At 46.3% G+C, this 17126-nt stretch overlaps 1 protein-coding gene across 1 annotated transcript in view; it reads left to right on the forward strand.

Annotated features, from left to right (window-relative positions):
- Sf3b3 (splicing factor 3b subunit 3) overlaps positions 1-16369 on the forward strand; it is a 162220-nt gene extending 145851 nt beyond the window's left edge. The window contains exons 22-25 of the mRNA XM_068390881.1: positions 3478-3690; positions 4163-4312; positions 14628-14825; positions 15413-16369. Coding sequence (XP_068246982.1) covers positions 3478-3690; positions 4163-4312; positions 14628-14825; positions 15413-15553 — 702 coding nt within the window. The 3' untranslated portion in view covers positions 15554-16369. The remainder of the gene's footprint in view (positions 1-3477; positions 3691-4162; positions 4313-14627; positions 14826-15412) is intronic.
- The last annotated feature ends 757 nt before the right edge of the window (positions 16370-17126 follow it).

Raw genomic sequence — 17126 nt, forward strand, 5'->3', positions numbered from 1 at the left:
CTTCTTCAGCGCCGGGAAAAGCTTCCGAATGCTGACCATGAGTGTGGGCTCATGGTATTTTGCTTGGAGCCTTCTCTTCCTCTGCCTCAACATCTGGAGTATCTGGCCATGATATTGAGTCAACCGCCTTACCACATTGGAAACCCCGCTTCTCGTCCGTCCAGCGAGGTTAAGCAACGTCGGTACTTGGATGGGTGACCACCTGGGGACGCCAGATTCTGTTACCACATCCTCCGAGCCTTCCTTTCGGTTGACTGTGGCAAGACTGAGGAGAGTCGCAGTACCTGTTCTCAGTCAAGCAGAGTTTTCAGCCCTACCTTGAAACGTTTCCTAGTTCTTCTTTCCTCATTGACCCGTTTATAGTCCGAACGGTCGCCTCAGGATAAGTTCCATGTGGGGCGATCCAAGTTCCGGTGGCTTCAGGCAATGTTTAACCGGACTCCCTGGCCCTATGGGACCAGCGGAACTATTAAACCTGCAATGGGTGTTGACCTATGGAGCCTCTTGATGGTAGTGGATATTCTCGTCCTTTCCCCACATTCTTGATGCGGTTCTCGGACTCGTCAAAGGAAAGGGGGGGGGCATGTTCCGGTCCAGGCCTATGGTCAAGACCTGAAGGATACCTCTCCATCATTCAGGCAGGCTTAAGGGCCTTAGTCTGGCCCCTCTTCAGATCCTACCGCTCCTGCCAAGTCGCCCCGTTGCGTGTCGACTTCATGCTAACCAGCAGGGGACGCATTTTCACACCTTCACATCTTGCAGTAGAGATACCGGGATGATTGAGATTCTCTCAATTCCACCATCGGCTCTCTCATTCCAGGCAGGGGAATGTTTCTCTCAGACTATCCGAGCAGAGCCTCATAGAGAGAGTGTACCTAAGGGTCTTTGACCTTGGGTAACCAGCAAGTGCTGGTCTGGGGGACCTGATCGCGACAGCTTGGAACCTCAAGCTTCCGCTAGTTTTCCCCCCAGTCTCAGACCCCGAGACTCTGGCAAGATGCATTCCGGTGATGGTGGGACAACTTCGACGCCTGCGTCTTCCCTCCTTTTTGTCTGCGGACAATGGGTCTCAACAAAACCAGGCTGTCTGTCAACCTTTCAATGGGAGAGCTCCACTGGGACTATGCGCAGAACGGTTTCTGGACCCTCTGCTTCCCCTGACGGAACTCCCGGGAGAGCTTCTCCCACGGCGCAGACTACTCAAGCAACCACACTGCGACATCTCTCCCGAACCGGGACGTCGCTTCGGCTTCATGCCTGGAGACACTACGCTTCCTCCTCTAGAAGAGACAACCCGCTACAGTCGCGGTACGGAGGTCGCGTCATCTGCGATAGTCATCCACAGGGGTCTCCCAGGCAAAGTGAAGAGTCTAAGGTGGTTGGTGCCGTGGGAGATATACCTCTTCCCGTGAGGCCTCTTCTCCAGCAATAACGGTCTTATTGCCTTTCGGCGGGAGGAAACTCCTTCCGCTCTTGGCAATGAAGCCTGTCGCTCAGCCTTTCCCTGACCTTCAGGCTTAAAGGAATAACTTTTTCCTGCCCGCTGGATCTATCCTCGCTCATGCGAAGCTACGATCGTCCCTGCCCTAGTCGGAGGAAGACCTCCAACTTGGAGCATGGCTCGGACTTTTAGTCCTTTAAGAGATCTTCTCAAGACCCTTTTATGACAGGCCTCGGATTGTATTCCGCCTTGGGTCTTCTGCTCACTCTGGCCACGGCCAGTGTGTAAGCAATCTTCTTGGTCTCTTACTACTCCCCCCCCTTTCTAAGGAAGAGGGGAAGGCAACATTCAGGCTCGCTCCTGAGTTGTTGGCTAGACTCAGAATCTGAGGGTCCCGACCCTTCGGTCCGATTCATTCAAGATTTTGAGTCTCCATTCTGTGTCTGATGTCCCAAGACCTTCTCTTTCTTGCCAGTACAGGAATCGAGAGGTTAGCGCTAGGAACAGCTGCAGTTTGGCCTCAGTTGCAGCCGATTTGGGAACACAAGGAGGACATGGGGGGAGAGTCACCAGTATACCTCTTCAGCCCGGACTCAAGGACATTCATCTCGACCTGTCTTCAGACCCTCCCCCGTCACGTCGCCCTACAGCACGATGTTGGATACATCGCAACGTCCCTCGCCTTCGAGTAATACTACTCTGTGACGCAGGTGCTACAAGCTGGAGTCTGGAAGCGTCTGATGACCTTCGCAGCCCGCTTCCTGCAGGGCGTGACCCACAGGAGTCTCGATACGTTTTCTATCGCTCTGTGGTGGCTACACAACAGCTGGTCTAACCTCAGGCTCCTTTTTGGACAGGTAGCAGAAGGTTGAGGGCATTGTTATCAGGTTTTAGTCTGCATGAACGAAAGAAGTATGTCTGGCCCTTACTTCTTTCTTCATCATCCCCTCTACGGGGAAGCAGCATCCTGGTCTCTGCATAGCTGACCTCGAACCTCTGCAGGTAAACCATGCTTCCTTGTGTTCCGAGTATTGAGTCAATACTGTCGCGTCCCCCATACCCTGACGAGGTGGTATTGGGAACGTCCTAACCCAGAGTTCCTTCTGGAACTCCAGGTCAACTGCCTAGGACGGGTCACACTTCTTCCTTCACACACAAGCTTACGTAGGCCACATGGTTCCTTGCGGTGCAAGGAACTTGTGAGGTGCAGGGACTCCTTTTCTCGAGTGCGACTCACTCGGATTCTGAGTCCCCGGGTAAAGCCAAAGCCAGTATTGCTGGGGACTTTCCACCCTTCCTAAGGGATAAGTCACCCTTTGTAAATAGCGTGGTTTGTATTTCGGTTACGGAACAAATGACAAATTCGAAGATAATTTGTATTTTTCCTAACCATACAAACCTTAGCTATTTACACATATTTGCCCGCCAGCCCTGTCCCCCAAGACAAGTCCTACCTCTAAGTGAAAGTGAGTATTCACCTGTGTGTGAGGGGGAGGAGGGGTAGCTAGCTACCACTCCCCTACCCCCCCGCTAACTAGCGCGGGGGTAATACACCCTCGTTAAATTCTAATGGCTCACCATTTCAGCTACGCTAAAAGTAATAACCTTTGTAAATAGCTAAGGTTTGTATGGTTAGGAAAAATACAAATTATCTTCGAATTTGTCATATTTCATAGGTAATACTGGAGTAATTCTGAAGGCCAGTTTTTTCTTTTCTAAAATTTTTTTCTATTTATTAAATTATGGTCAATTGTGTAAACATCATCCATTTGCTGTATTCGTGATGTGACATTACAGTGCACCAAAACAAGTTTGGATATTAGAATATAGTTCATAACCCATCTTGAGATAACATGTCTCCTTATGAGTGAATAATACTATGCATCATAGAGCTCTTCATTTATTGTTTGAATATTACATTTAAGAATTTTTTTTTTATTAACCAGTATTGATGCCAGAACTTTTTCAATCTGTGATTTAGTTACAGGGATACAGTTAGTGCATTCTTTTACAAAAAAAAATCTTTACACCAACAGCACATACCAAGCTTGATTGTTGACATCAAAGCTCGTGGTCAAAGAGTTTTTGTCAGTGATGTCCAAGAGAGTCTGTTTGTGCTACGTTACAAAAGACACGAGAATCAACTCATCATATTTACCGACGACACAAATCAGCGCTGGGTCACAACATCGTGCTTATTGGATTACGACACTGCTGCTGTTGCTGATAAATTTGGCAACATAGCTGTGGTAAGTAGTTTAGTTCTTTAGTTTTCAGTGAGCAGGATAGAAAAAATATTTGATATACCTACCTTTTAAAATGTTCTGTATTTGATACTAGACATGTTTCTCATGTTAATGGGAAATTAAAAAGCTAGTTACTGTATGCTTATGCAAATTCTAATTCTTAATAATATGTAGGATATGTGGTGACATTTTTCCTTACTCTTTATTAATGCCATACAAGATTTATAAATTCTTCATATATTGCCAAATTTATTCTCTACTATTTGTGTGCGGTAAGGTTTCAATCATGTCTCTTTTTCTTCAAACTTTGGAGAATTTCCTATGGTTTCTTACCATGCAGTAGTCCTATTTCTTTAAACATCTTTGCTTCAGTTTTCACCTCTACAGAACTCATCATTTTGGGTCAGACTTAGAATCTAGAAATATAACTTCCTAATTAATGTCTTGATTATACATTGTAGTTTTATTTTTTCAGGTCCGTTTAGGGAATGACATAAATGACGATGTAGATGAAGATCCAACGGGAAACAAGGCCCTTTGGGATCGAGGTTTGTTAAATGGAGCCTCCCAGAAGACCGAAGTTGTGGCTAATTTCCACGTAGGAGAGACTGTGAACACTCTAGAGGTAACAATGTGTTGTGCGTTTATTTGTTATAACGGTTGCTTTTAAATTTCTCTAATGTAATTTATTTTCAAAAGTTTTTAGTAAATGGATTTAGATTTACAGATTTTGGGTTATATAAACTGACACTGGGGTTTGGAAGGCTATTCAGCTCTTAGTGCAACTTTGGGAGAACCCCAGAATTGCAATAAGAAGTAAAAGTTAAGAGTTTGGACAGCAAGCTGTTCATGGTTTGGGTAGTTTGGAGTGGTATGCTAGATTTGTTGAAATTTTTTTATTCAGGTAAGTCAACATTTTCAAATTACTTTTTTGTTGTTCCTTCTAATTTTAAGAAAGTTGAAAGAATGAAAGACAGCTTCTTAAGATAGTGAAGGATTTAATTACATGTATTCTCCAACAGCCTCTTAAGTTAAGATTAAGGAAATTTAAAATTTGATTACATTGGTACTGTACTGGTTTTTAAGATGGTGTACAGCAAACTTTCCTTTGATGATTTTTTTTGACAGTTGAAGAGTTATAAAAGATCAGTAGAATCTAGTTACTAACAACTTCTGGCTTTAATTGCCAGTCCCCCATCCAACCATTGACTAATCCCAATATTGCTAAACCCCTTTACTTAAATTTAATATTAATTTCTTGTGAATGTTAGACTAATTTTTCACATAACCTTATTGTACACCAATGAGGCGCTGAAAACTAGGATTTCTGTTGGCATTACTTAAGGGTCTTTGCAGTGATTCTTCTACCCTTATACCTACTTGCTATAAATTTATATCCTTCTACTCTACTGACTGATTGCAATAATTACAGAGGCATCACACTTACATCAGTTGTCATGAAAAATTTATGGAAAACTGAGAGATGAACAAGCAGGATTTCAAAAAGGTTAAAGTTGTACTGACCAAATTTTCATTTCAAGACATGTTATACAGTAATGTGTAGAATATAGAAATCCACTTTTGATGGCATTTGTGGACTATGAAAAAGCCTTTGATAGCGTGCACCAGCCAGTTTTATGGAGAGTCCTGCATTATTATAGAGTTCCTGTTAAATATGTAATTGTTCCGTAACCGAAATACAAACCACGCTATTTACAAAGGGTTATTACTTTTAGCGTAGCTGAAATGGCGAGCCATTAGAATTTAACGAGGGTGTATTACCCCCCGCGCTAGTTAGCGGGGGGGGGTAGGGGAGTGGTAGCTAGCTACCCCTCCTCCCCCTCACACACACGTGAATACTCACTTTCACTTTTGGCTCGGACTGTGACAGACGTCTCTGTCTTGGTCCTCGCTTGGCAGCCATTGTCTGTTTTGTCTTTACTTAATCGCTTACTTTTCTTTTACTCAATATATATGTAAACATGTTTTCATGTTTGTATATATATTTGAGTATAGAAATAAGTAAGTTTCCTTTTCAGATGTGTGTGTGTAGTGTACGATATCTACGTGGAGGCCTCGGCAGTTAGGCCACCACGGCGTATTTTATGGGTGGCGATCGAGTTTGACTTATGTCTTTCTCTCTCTCTCTTGAGGTCGTTCACCCTTTTACTACGTGTTACTACGCCCTTGTAGCCTAGCTTCCTTTCCGTGTGGGGGGTTGCTACGCGTACGTTTGTATCAATTAGTTATGAATCTAATTGTAGTTGTTTTTTTTTTCAGCTTGTAGAACGATTCCTTTCGGGGTTTTCGTTCTTTCTTTAGTGTTCATTCATTTTTTAATTACATAATTACATAGTTACATAATTATAATTGTTATAATTCTGTTTTGGTTACAGCTCTCCTTCCGCGAGTGTAAGTGGTTGTGAGGGCACGTGCCTGTTGTGTAATTCTTGTTCCTTTCCCTCGGGATTCCTCTTCGGAGCCTTCCCGGGGGAATGAATGTGTACTAATATTATTATTTGTTTTATTTTTTTACAGTTACCGATCTAGTTCGTTTCTGTAATATAGCAACGGTGTGAGCTGTCTGGTTGAGTCCTGGGGATTCGGCTGTTGCTGCCTCCCCCCTTGTATTTTCGTCAGGGGCGTGTCTCCTTCTACTGGTAGTACTCCCGTGTCGACGGACAGCTCTCCAGTTCATTTTAGAACAGTCAGGAGGCTTGCCTCCTTGGGCGGATAACTTTCCTTCCGAGGGAAGTTTTTCCTGTCCAGGCTTGAGTTTTTCCCCTTTTGGGGGGTTCTTCTCTTGCCTTTTTTTTTTTTTTTTTTTTTTTTTTTTTTTTTTTTTTTTTCGTGCGACTATGCTCTTGGTGCTGAGCGGTCGCACCTGCAGTTTCGCTCAAGGGGCTGGGCAACTGCAGGAGCTCCTCTTCGGAGGATTGCTCCTTTTAGGTCACTGGCTGACCAGTCTCTTCCTCGAAGTGTTTCTCTTTCGTTCGCGAGAGAGTACACTCATAGAGACTCCTCTTCGGAGGTTTCTTTTGTTGCTGTTGGCCTCCCTCGCCGTAAGGCCCTCCGTCCGCCTCGTCGTAAGGGCCTCTCATCTCCCTATAAGGGTGCTTGAGGCGCCCTTTTGGATCTCCGTTTGCAGCCTACACTCCTTTTTTTCTCGATCTTCCGCCTTGGTGCAGATGGACAGCAGTCTGATCTCGTCTTCCGACGGGCAACGGTCTTCCCGACGGACAACGGTCTGCCCGACGGACAGCGGTCTTCCGACGGACATCAGTCTCCCGGCGGACAACGATTCCTTCGGGGCAAAGGGTTGCCCCCACGGGGGTTCTTCCCTTGCGTATCAGGGTTTCCCTGCGCGCCCTTCTGCTCATCAGCGCTCTCCTGTTCGTCAGCGCTTTCAAGATGATCTTCCCTGCGGTTCCTGTTACGTGCCCCGTGCGCCCACGTTCGCCCTCGCGATCTAGAACTTCAGTTCAGGTCGGGGTCAAGGACTTCTTCTTTGCGCAGGCTTCCACGCGTAGCCTTCTGCTCGTCAGCGATCATCAGCTCGCCGGCGATCATCAGCTCGCCAGCGATCTCCGGATCGCCCACGTGTGTTACAGCTGGCACGCCAACGTTCTCCAACACTTCTGAAGGAACATGGTTCGCCAGCTACTAGCTCACCTGCGCATGCTGATCGCCATCGCACGACCCTCAACTGCGGATGCTGATCGCCATCGCGCGACCCTCAACTGCGGATGCTGATCGCCATCGCGCGACCCTCAACTGCGGATGCTGATCGCCATCGCGCGACCCTCAACTGCAGATGCTGATTACGCATGCTGCTCCTCATCGCACAACCCTGAACGACCGCCCTCCTGCGGATGCTGATCACCATCGCACCCTTTCACGCGATCATTCACCTGCGCATGCTGCTCGCCATCGCACAACCCTGCACGATTGCCCGCTTACGCATGCTGCTCCTCATCGCACAACCCTGAACGATCGCCCTCCTGCGGATGCTGATCACCATCGCACCTTTTCACGCGATCATTCTCCTGCGCATGCTGCTCGCCATCGCACAACCCTGCACGATTGCCCGCTTACGCATGCTGCTCCTCATCGCACAACCCTGAACGATCGCCCTCCTGCGGATGCTGATCACCATCGCACCTTTTCACGCGATCATTCACCTGCGCATGCTGCTCGCCATCGCACAACCCTGCACGATTGCCCGCTTACGCATGCTGCTCCTCATCGCACAACCCTGAACGATCGCCCTCCTGCGGATGCTGATCACCATCGCACCCTTTCACGCGATCATTCACCTACACATGCTGCTCGCCATCGCTTACCATCACGCGGTCATTATCGCCAGCGATCTTCTTCACCTACGCGGCAGCACGATCCCTCGCCGTCACGCCATCGCTTGCGTTCGTCGCCTCGGACACGTGTTCATTTACCTGCCCACTCGCCTGCGCGATCGCTCGCCTGCGCGCCCGCGCGATCGCTCGCCTGCGCGCCCGCGCGATCGCTCGCCCGCGCGATCGCTCGCCCGCGCGATCGCTCGCCTGCGCGCCCGCGCGATCGTTCGCCTGCGCGCCCGAGCGATCGCTCGCCTGCGCGCCCGCGCGATCGCTCGCCTGCGCGCCCGCGCGATCGCTCGACCGCTCGCCTGCGCGCCCGCGCGACCATTCGCCTTTGCGCGACTGTTCGCCTTTGCGCAACCGTTTGCCTTTGCGCGACTGTTCGCCTTTGCGCAACCGTTCGCCCTCGCGCGACCATAGTTCGCGGCGAATTCCACAGCCGGTGGTAGCAGCAGGGACGCGTGCTCCTAGACGGCACTCGGGATCACCTCCATCCAAGCACAGGTTGGTAGTGCAGGACGAAGACAGGTCAGTACAGCATTCTTCCCCACCTTCTTTTCAGGCAGGTACCGTCGGGTCCACTCCAAAGGATCGCCCGATCCCTTTCACCTTAGCGAGGATTTCGGACTCTGTGTCCTTGGAGCAGCAGACATGGTTTGGTCCGCTGGCACGGGCGTTAATGAGGGTTATGAAACCAGTACTCGCCGGCCAGGGTAACAAACCAGCGGCTGTCTCTCCTACGCTGAAGAGAAAGAGAGGAGTGGACTTCGTGGTGACTTCCCCCAGGGCGAAGTTGGTTCCCAAGAGGTCGGTCTCGAGGGTCCCCTCTCCTGTACGAGTACTCTCTCCTTCTCCTGCCCTGGAAGGATTTTTGGCGGGGGGGGGCTTTCCGTTCAAGATTTCTCCATCGGACAAGGGGTGACTGCTTACCTCTTCCTCTGGGAGCTTACCAGGTTCTTTCCCTCCTCGGTTACGGCCCGAGGTTTGGTTCAAGGAAGCTACAGGAAGATCAAGGGTACTTTCCTCCTCTCGAGCTCAGACACCTTGGCCTTTCGTCGTTAAGTATCTACTTGCGGACAAGCTCGATGTTGTACCATCTGGACGCGCTGACTGAAGGCTTCCTTCGGGTGTCTCATCTGTGGAGGTCGACGACCTCAGACACCCTTCCATCCTTGAGAAGAGTTTTGTCTGTGCCCAAGGACAGAGACTTAGACAGCTGCTGTGCGGAGTAAATCGACTTCCGGTTTCACTCCTCCAAGGCGCTTTCTTCCAGACTCTGCAGGGCTCCAGCGCCCTTTTCTTTCAACCACGTCGGCCTAAGTTATCGGCTACGACAACTGGGACAAGGTGTCCAATTGCAGTTTCCTCCTGTCAGGAACAGATGGCACGGGAGATTACCCCGGGGGGGCATAGGCCTAAAAGGAGTTCACGAACTCTAGGATTGCAGGTTTTTTCGCTGGGAGGATGCTTAAGGTTACTCATCCGAATGACAGCTTCCCGATGCCCATTCCCGCACAATCTCTGTGAGTAGCCAAGGATATCGCGCCTGCTGTCTCTGTCAGCGAATTCAGTGTCTCTGAACCTCTATGCCATAGCGTCAGCAGAGTTGCCCGGTTGGGCAGAATGATCCATACCTTAGGCGAAGGTCTTCCTTAGGATCATCGACGGCTTCACCCCCGGTCCCCTCAGTCGATCCTTTCTTGTAAGGAAGGATCTGAGAGGGGATGTCCATAGTCGACCTCTCAGTCCTGATCAAGTTTGTCGAACAAACTTCGGCCAGCGTAGACCAGCAGAATCGATCAGACTGGTAACGAGGCGACAGGACTCCTTTAACCCTGGATCGGAAGGACGGGTACTTTCAGTTTCCATTCCATCCATCTTCCAGGGTGCTCGTCGAATTCAGCCTAGACTGCAAGTATTCCTGCTTATGATGCAGTGTGGCTATCCCGCCGTGGCATAGCAGGTTTGTTTCCCCAGAGAACTCTCCCTGCCTTCCTCTTGGCCGCTCAGGTGCAGGCTTCCGCCTCCTCTGCTGTTTGGAGGGCTGGTCAACTCCGGTAGGCTCGGGTTTCGACCTTCTTCAGCGCCGGGACTAGCTTCCGGAATGTGACCATGAGTGTGGGCTCATGGTATTTTGCTTGGAGCCTTCTCTTCCTCTGCCTCAACATCTGGAGTATCTGGCCATGATTTTGAGTCAACCGCCTTACCACATTGGAAACCCCGCTTCTCGTCCGTCCAGCGAGGTTAAGCAACGTCGGTACTTGGATGGGTGACCACCTGGGGACGGCAGATTCTGTTACCGCATCCTCCGAGCCTTCCTTTCGGTTGACTGTGGCAAGACTGAGGAGAGTCGCAGTACCTGTTCTCAGTCAAGCAGAGCTTTCAGCCCTACCTTGGAACGTTTCCTAGTTCTTCTTTCCTCATTGACCCGTCTATAGTCCGAACGGTCGCCTCAGGATAAGTTCCATGTGGGGCGATCCAAGTCCCGGTGGCTTCAGGCAATGTTTAACCGGACTCCCTGGCCCTATGGGACCAGCGGAACTATTAAACCTGCAATGGGTGTTGACCTATGGAGCCTCTTGATGGTAGTGGATATTCTCGTCCTTTCCCCACATTCTTGATGCGGTTCTCGGACTCGTCAAAGGAAAGGGGGGGGGGCCATGTTCCGGTCCAGGCCTATAGTCAAGACCTGAAGGATACCTCTCCATCATTCAGGCAGGCTTAAGGGCCTTAGTCTGGCCCCTCTTCAGATCCTACAGCTCCTGCCAAGTCGCCCCGTTGCGCGTCGACTTCATTCTAACCAGCAGGGGACGCATTTTCACACCTTCACATCTTGTAGTAGAGATACCGGGATGATTGAGATTCTCTCAATTCCACCATCGGCTCTCTCATTCCAGGCAGGGGAATGTCTCTCTCAGACTATCCGAGCAGAGCCTCATAGAGAGAGTGTACCTAGGGGTCTTTGACCTTGGGTAACCAGCAAGTGCTGGTCTGGGGGACCTGATCGCAACACCTTGGAACCTCAAGCTTCCACTAGTCTTACCCCCAGTCTCAGACCCCGAGACTCTGGCAAGATGCATTCCGGTGATGGTGGGACAAATTCGACGCCTGCGTCTTCCCTCCTTTTTGTCTGCGGACAATGGGTCTCAACAAAACCAGGTTGTCTGTCAACCTTTCAATGGGAGAGCTCCACTGGGACTATGCGCAGAACGGTTTCTGGACCCTCTGCTTCCCCTGACGGAACTCCCGGGAGAGCTTCTCCCACGGCGCAGACTACTCAAGCAACCACACTGCGACATCTCTCCCGAACCGGGGCATCGCTTCGGCTTCATGCCTGGAGACACTACGCTTCCTCCTCTAGAAGAGACAACCCGCTACAGTCGCGGTACGGAGGTCGCGTCATCTGCGATAGTCATCCACAGGGGTCTCCCAGGCAAAGTGAAGAGTCTAAGGTGGTGGGTGCCGTGGGAGATATACCTCTTCCCGTGAGGCCTCTTCTCCAGCAATAACGGTCTTATTGCCTTTCGGCGGGAGGAAGCTCCTTTCCGCTCTCGGCAATGAAGCCTGTCGCTCAGCCTTTCCCTGACCTTCAGGCTTAAAGGAATAACTTTTTCCTGCCCGCTGGATCTATCCTCGCTCATGCGAAGCTACGATCGTCCCTGCCCTAGTCGGAGGAAGACCTCCAACTTGGAGCATGGCTCGGACTTTTAGTCCTTTAAGAGATCTTCTCAAGACCCTTTTACGACAGGCCTCGGATTGTATTCCGCCTTGGGTCTTCTGCTCACTCTGGCCACGGCCAGTGTGTAAGCAATCTTCTTGGTCTCTTACTACTCCCCCCTTTCTAAGGAAGAGGGGAAGGCAACATTCAGGCTCGCTCCTGAGTTGTTGGCTAGACTCAGAATCTGAGGGTCCCGACCCTTCGGTCCGATTCATTCAAGATTTCGAGTCTCCATTCTGTGTGTTATGTCCCAAGACCTTCTCTTTCTTGCCAGTAAGGAATCGAGAGGTTAGCGCTGGGAACAGCTGCAGTTTGGCCTCAGTTGCAGCCGATTTGGGAACACATGGAGGACATGGGGGGAGAGTCACCAGTATACCTCTTCAGCCCGGACTCGAGTACATTCATCTCGACCTGTCTTCAAACCCTCCCCCGTCACGTCGCCCTACAGCACGATGTTGGATATATCGCAACGTCCTCGCCTTCGAGTAATACTACTCTGTGACGCAGGTGCTACAAGCTGGAGTCTGGAAGCGTCTGATGACCTTCGCAGCCCGCTTCCTGCAGGGCGTGACCCACAGGAGTCTCGATACGTTTTCTATCGCTCTGTGGTGGCTACACAACAGCTGGTCTAACCTCAGGCTCCTTTTTGGACAGGTAGCAGAAGGTTGAGGGCATTGTTATCAGGTTTTAGTCTGCATGAACGAAAGAAGTATGTCTGGCCCTTACTTCTTTCTTCATCATCCCCTCTACGGGGAAGCAGCATCCTGGTCTCTGCATAGCTGACCTCGAACCTCTGCAGGTAAACCATGCTTCCTTGTGTTCCGAGTATTGAGTCAATACTGTCGCGTCCCCCATACCCTGACGAGGTGGTATTGGGAACGTCCTAACCCAGAGTTCCTTCTGGAACTCCAGGTCAACTGCCTAAGACGGGTCACACTTCTTCCTTCACACACAAGCTTACGTAGGCCACATGGTTCCTTGCGGAGCAAGGAACTTGTGAGGTGCAGGGACTCCTTTTCTCGAGTGCGACTCACTCGGATTCTGAGTCCCCGGGTAAAGCCAAAGCCAGTATGGCTGGGGACTTTCCACCCTTCCTAAGGGATAAGTCACCCTTTGTAAATAGCGTGGTTTGTATTTCGGTTACGGAACAAATGACAAATTCGAAGATAATTTGTATTTTTCCTAACCATACAAACCTTAGCTATTTACACATATTTGCCCGCCAGCCCTGTCCCCCAAGACAAGTCCTACCTCTAAGTGAAAGTGAGTATTCACGTGTGTGTGAGGGGGAGGAGGGGTAGCTAGCTACCACTCCCCTACCCCCCCCGCTAACTAGCGCGGGGGGTAATACACCCTCGTTAAATTCTAATGGCTCGCCATTTCAGCTACGCTAAAAGTAATAACCCTTTGTAAATAGCTAAGGTTTGTATGGTTAGGAAAAATACAAATTATCTTCGAATTTGTCATATTTGATTAGGTCTGTTCATAAGCATAGGAAGTGCAAGGTTAATGTTAGTGGAGTCCTGTCAAATGAATTTCTAGTGAATCGCGGAGTACTCCAAGTGAATGTGTTGTTACCTATGTTGTTTATCCTCTTCATGGATTTTGTAATGCATGGAACAGTTGGGGATGGCAGAGAAGAATTGGACTTAATTGGTAACAGGAAATTAACGGACCTAGAATATGATGATTACGCTGTCCTTATTAGCAAAACGCCACAGGACTTATAAAGCTTGTTTACCAGAATGCATGAAATATTGCATGAGGTTGGGCTGAAGATAAATAGAAAAAACACAGTGATGATTAGAACGGAGTACGTAATGGAAGATGAAATATCATTGGAAGGAGAAGGGATTAATGGGGGTAGAATCATTCAATCATTTAGGAACTATGATCTCTAAACAGGGTCTTTGGAATTAGTTTAATGAAAGATTGAAAAAAGCAAATCAAACAATGGCTAGGTTAAGTAAAATTTGGAAATCAAATTGCCTGAAATTACTTATAAAAATCAGTCTATATACCAGGTTAGTGAGATCTGTGTTATTGCACGGATATGAGTCGTGGTATGACAAAGGAACAATATCCAATAGATTTTGTAGATTTGAGAACAAATCCCTTAGAATAATATTGGGAGTAAAATGACAGGACAGGATTAGAAATGAAACTATAAGAGATTACTCGAATGCCATAGTGGATGAGGTCATGGTGAGGGGTAGATGGAGATGGTTTGGGCATGCACTTTGCACTCCCCAAGAGAGATTACTTCACCAAACTTTCAACGGGGCTCCACAGGGCACAAGAAGTGTTGGAAGACACAGACCTACATGGCTGAGAATTATGAAACTTGACGTGGGAGATGAACAATGGATAGGTATTGAATTAAAAGTTCAAGAGAGAGAGGACTGGCAAAATCTAACCGAGGCCCTTTGCGTCAACAGGCGTAGGAGGTGATGATGATGATGATGATGATGACGACGACTGTACTGTACCTTTGTTTATGCTTATATTGTACTGGCTAACCATTTCTAACTTACCTCCTAATGTAACTAAACTTTAACCCCTAATGCACTTAACCAGCACTGTTATACAGCACCAAATCCAGCCAAAATTTAGATATTTTAAGTTAACTTTGCTTGTAATTGGCCCAAATTTAGATTTTAGCAAAGTAAACTGACAAAATTATTGTGTTTTAACTTGTCCTCACTTGAATCAGTAATGCTTCTTAAACCTTTTATTCTCCTCTTTTATACAAGGCTGGGGCTGGTGATTAAAATCAATAATGTCAAATTGCTTTTATTGTCAGTACTGAATACAGTATATGTATTAAAGAAAAATGATTGCAATGCCTAATCTTAATTCTTTACCAGAAAGCAACTCTGATTCCTGGAGGAAGTGAATCTCTGGTATACACAACACTCAGTGGCACCGTTGGGGTCCTTGTACCTTTCACATCAAGAGAGGATCACGAATTATTTCAAAATCTTGAAATGCACATGAGGACAGAACACCCACCATTGTGTGGCAGAGACCACTTATCCTTCAGGTCATACTTCTTCCCGGTTAAGGCAAGTCCCCTTTTGTACATTTTTTCCTTTATTTCTTACATAAATCTTGTTTATATTACACATGAATAATATTTTGAACTATGGTTTGCATAATCCGTCATGCCAAATAAAATTTTCTTCTCAATTTTTCTCTCCACAACCTAGGACAGCATATCCCTACAATAGTCTTGAGTAAAATATAATTTTACTTGGGTTAGTCCAATTACCCTCATCTTAATCAGAACTTACAAAAGTTTCATCAGACTAAACCAGTAAATGAATCCCTTTACTTTATTTTGTATTTTAGTATTACACAAATCTTATATGAGAATTAAAAAAATATGACCAAAGTTGATAAAATTATAATTTATAGAAATGTAGATCATAGAGATATTATTGGTGTGGAGTTGCTAAGCTTTGATGGAAGTTTTTAATTATCGAACACTTCCAAATTATTTAAGTAACAACTTTAAATTTATTTACTTTTCTCTAAAATTTTTATTTTTCATGTGGTTGTTTCAATGTTGCTCTCAAATATTTTTCTTTGCAAGTAGATTGTTAATGAGATAAAAGTGAATGATTCCATGCAACTTTTTCTTTTCCTATAGAATGTTATCGATGGAGATTTGTGCGAACAGTTCAATATGGTGGATGCCGGCAAGCAGAGGAATATCGCTGAAGAGCTGGACAAGACGCCAAATGAACTCTCAAAACGGCTGGAAGACATAAGAACTAGATACGCCTTCTGAAGAGTGCAGATATGTGCAAGCGTTTTGGTTTTGTCGTTATATTTACAAGAAAAATTCTTTTCAGTTCTCATCAATATTCTTTTCAAGAAAGTACAGCTATTAATTTTATATTGTTGAAATGGTTTTCCAATACAGTATTTTCTTTTTGAATGGGAGACATTGTTTTCTCAAATCAAATAGTTTTTCTTGAGTTTATCATCGAACAAGCACATTCTGAGAAGAAATACAAAAGAAAAGAACTTGAGTGAGATGGATAAAACTTTTACTTTGTTTGACACGATTTCATATCACAAGAAAAGAATGTGATTTAGGACAATTACCATATCAAAATCGTTGAAACTGTCTATTCTATAAGGATTGTGAAATTCAGTTCGTTTGAAAGGGAGTGAAAAATTTTGCATTGATGCTCCTTGGAGATGTCGAGTACTGTACAAATTAGATTTTAAATAGTGTGGAGAATAAAGGTACTCTTTTGTTAATGAAACCATTTTTTGTTTACTTCAAAAATGGTTTTTCTCAATGGAGGTATTCCTTCCATGTTTATACCCAAACAGTCTAAACATCCTGCTTTGGCCATTTTGGCAGCAGGTTTGGCATTTAAGTGTACCAAGCAAATTCTATATTACAAGTCATAATGTAAAAGTGTAAAAGGTCAAAAGAAAATGCAAGAATAGATTAATAAAATTTTATTTGATACAGATTTGGTTTCCAAACTTTCAACAATGTCTGCATGTATGTGTAGCACTACACATCTGAATGGGATAAATGGCTCTGTAAATAGTTTTTTAATTATAATGTAATAAATTAAGGTTTTCATACAGGTTTTATTCTCTTCCTCAATAGCATAAGTGTGATTTGTAAGTAAATGCAAGTATGTTAACTATGGATTCCATCTGCTAAAAAGAACAGGCAACTAACCAGGAAGGTTTTTCATCTTTTTCAGTTAACACAATACAAACCCCAATTTTGTTATAACGATAAACTTTCCCATTGTGTACGCCAAATGCTGACCAATGAGATAAAAATAACACTGTAAAATCATCCAAAGAGGGTATGAAGAGTGATGGAAAAAATATAAGACAGCTCCTTAAGATCTAACTTGTTCCATGGCATCAACATTAATCATCAAAGACTTGTGCATAACTACAAAAAGTAGCTCCACAAAGGGAGAAAATGGGCCAAAAAGCACAGACAGAAACAGTTGTTCTATTACCCAGGTGTTAATAAGCATTAATAGTGTTACTCTTCTGGAAATTTTGCTATGTGTAGAGAGCAAACTTAAGTAATTTACGAATGGTATCACTTGTAAAGAGATGGCAGATCCTAAGACCTGTCCAATAAATATATTCATGGCATGTCTCTTTTTAAGTACCAAAGTTATTACCAGCCTGAAAATGCAAGACACACTTGTTCTAAACTTAATTACTCCCAACCAGAAACTTTGGGGCAACCTGTGGGAACAGACAAAAGTGAGGGTACTAATACCTGTTTTGTGAAATATTTGAGAAAATATACTTTTAGTGGCATAGGTACTACAGGTTTTCCTAAATTTCCTGAATGGAAAAATTGTTAG

Source organism: Palaemon carinicauda, chromosome 17, assembly GCF_036898095.1.
Source record: "Palaemon carinicauda isolate YSFRI2023 chromosome 17, ASM3689809v2, whole genome shotgun sequence".
Taxonomy (NCBI): Eukaryota; Metazoa; Arthropoda; class Malacostraca; order Decapoda; family Palaemonidae; genus Palaemon; species Palaemon carinicauda.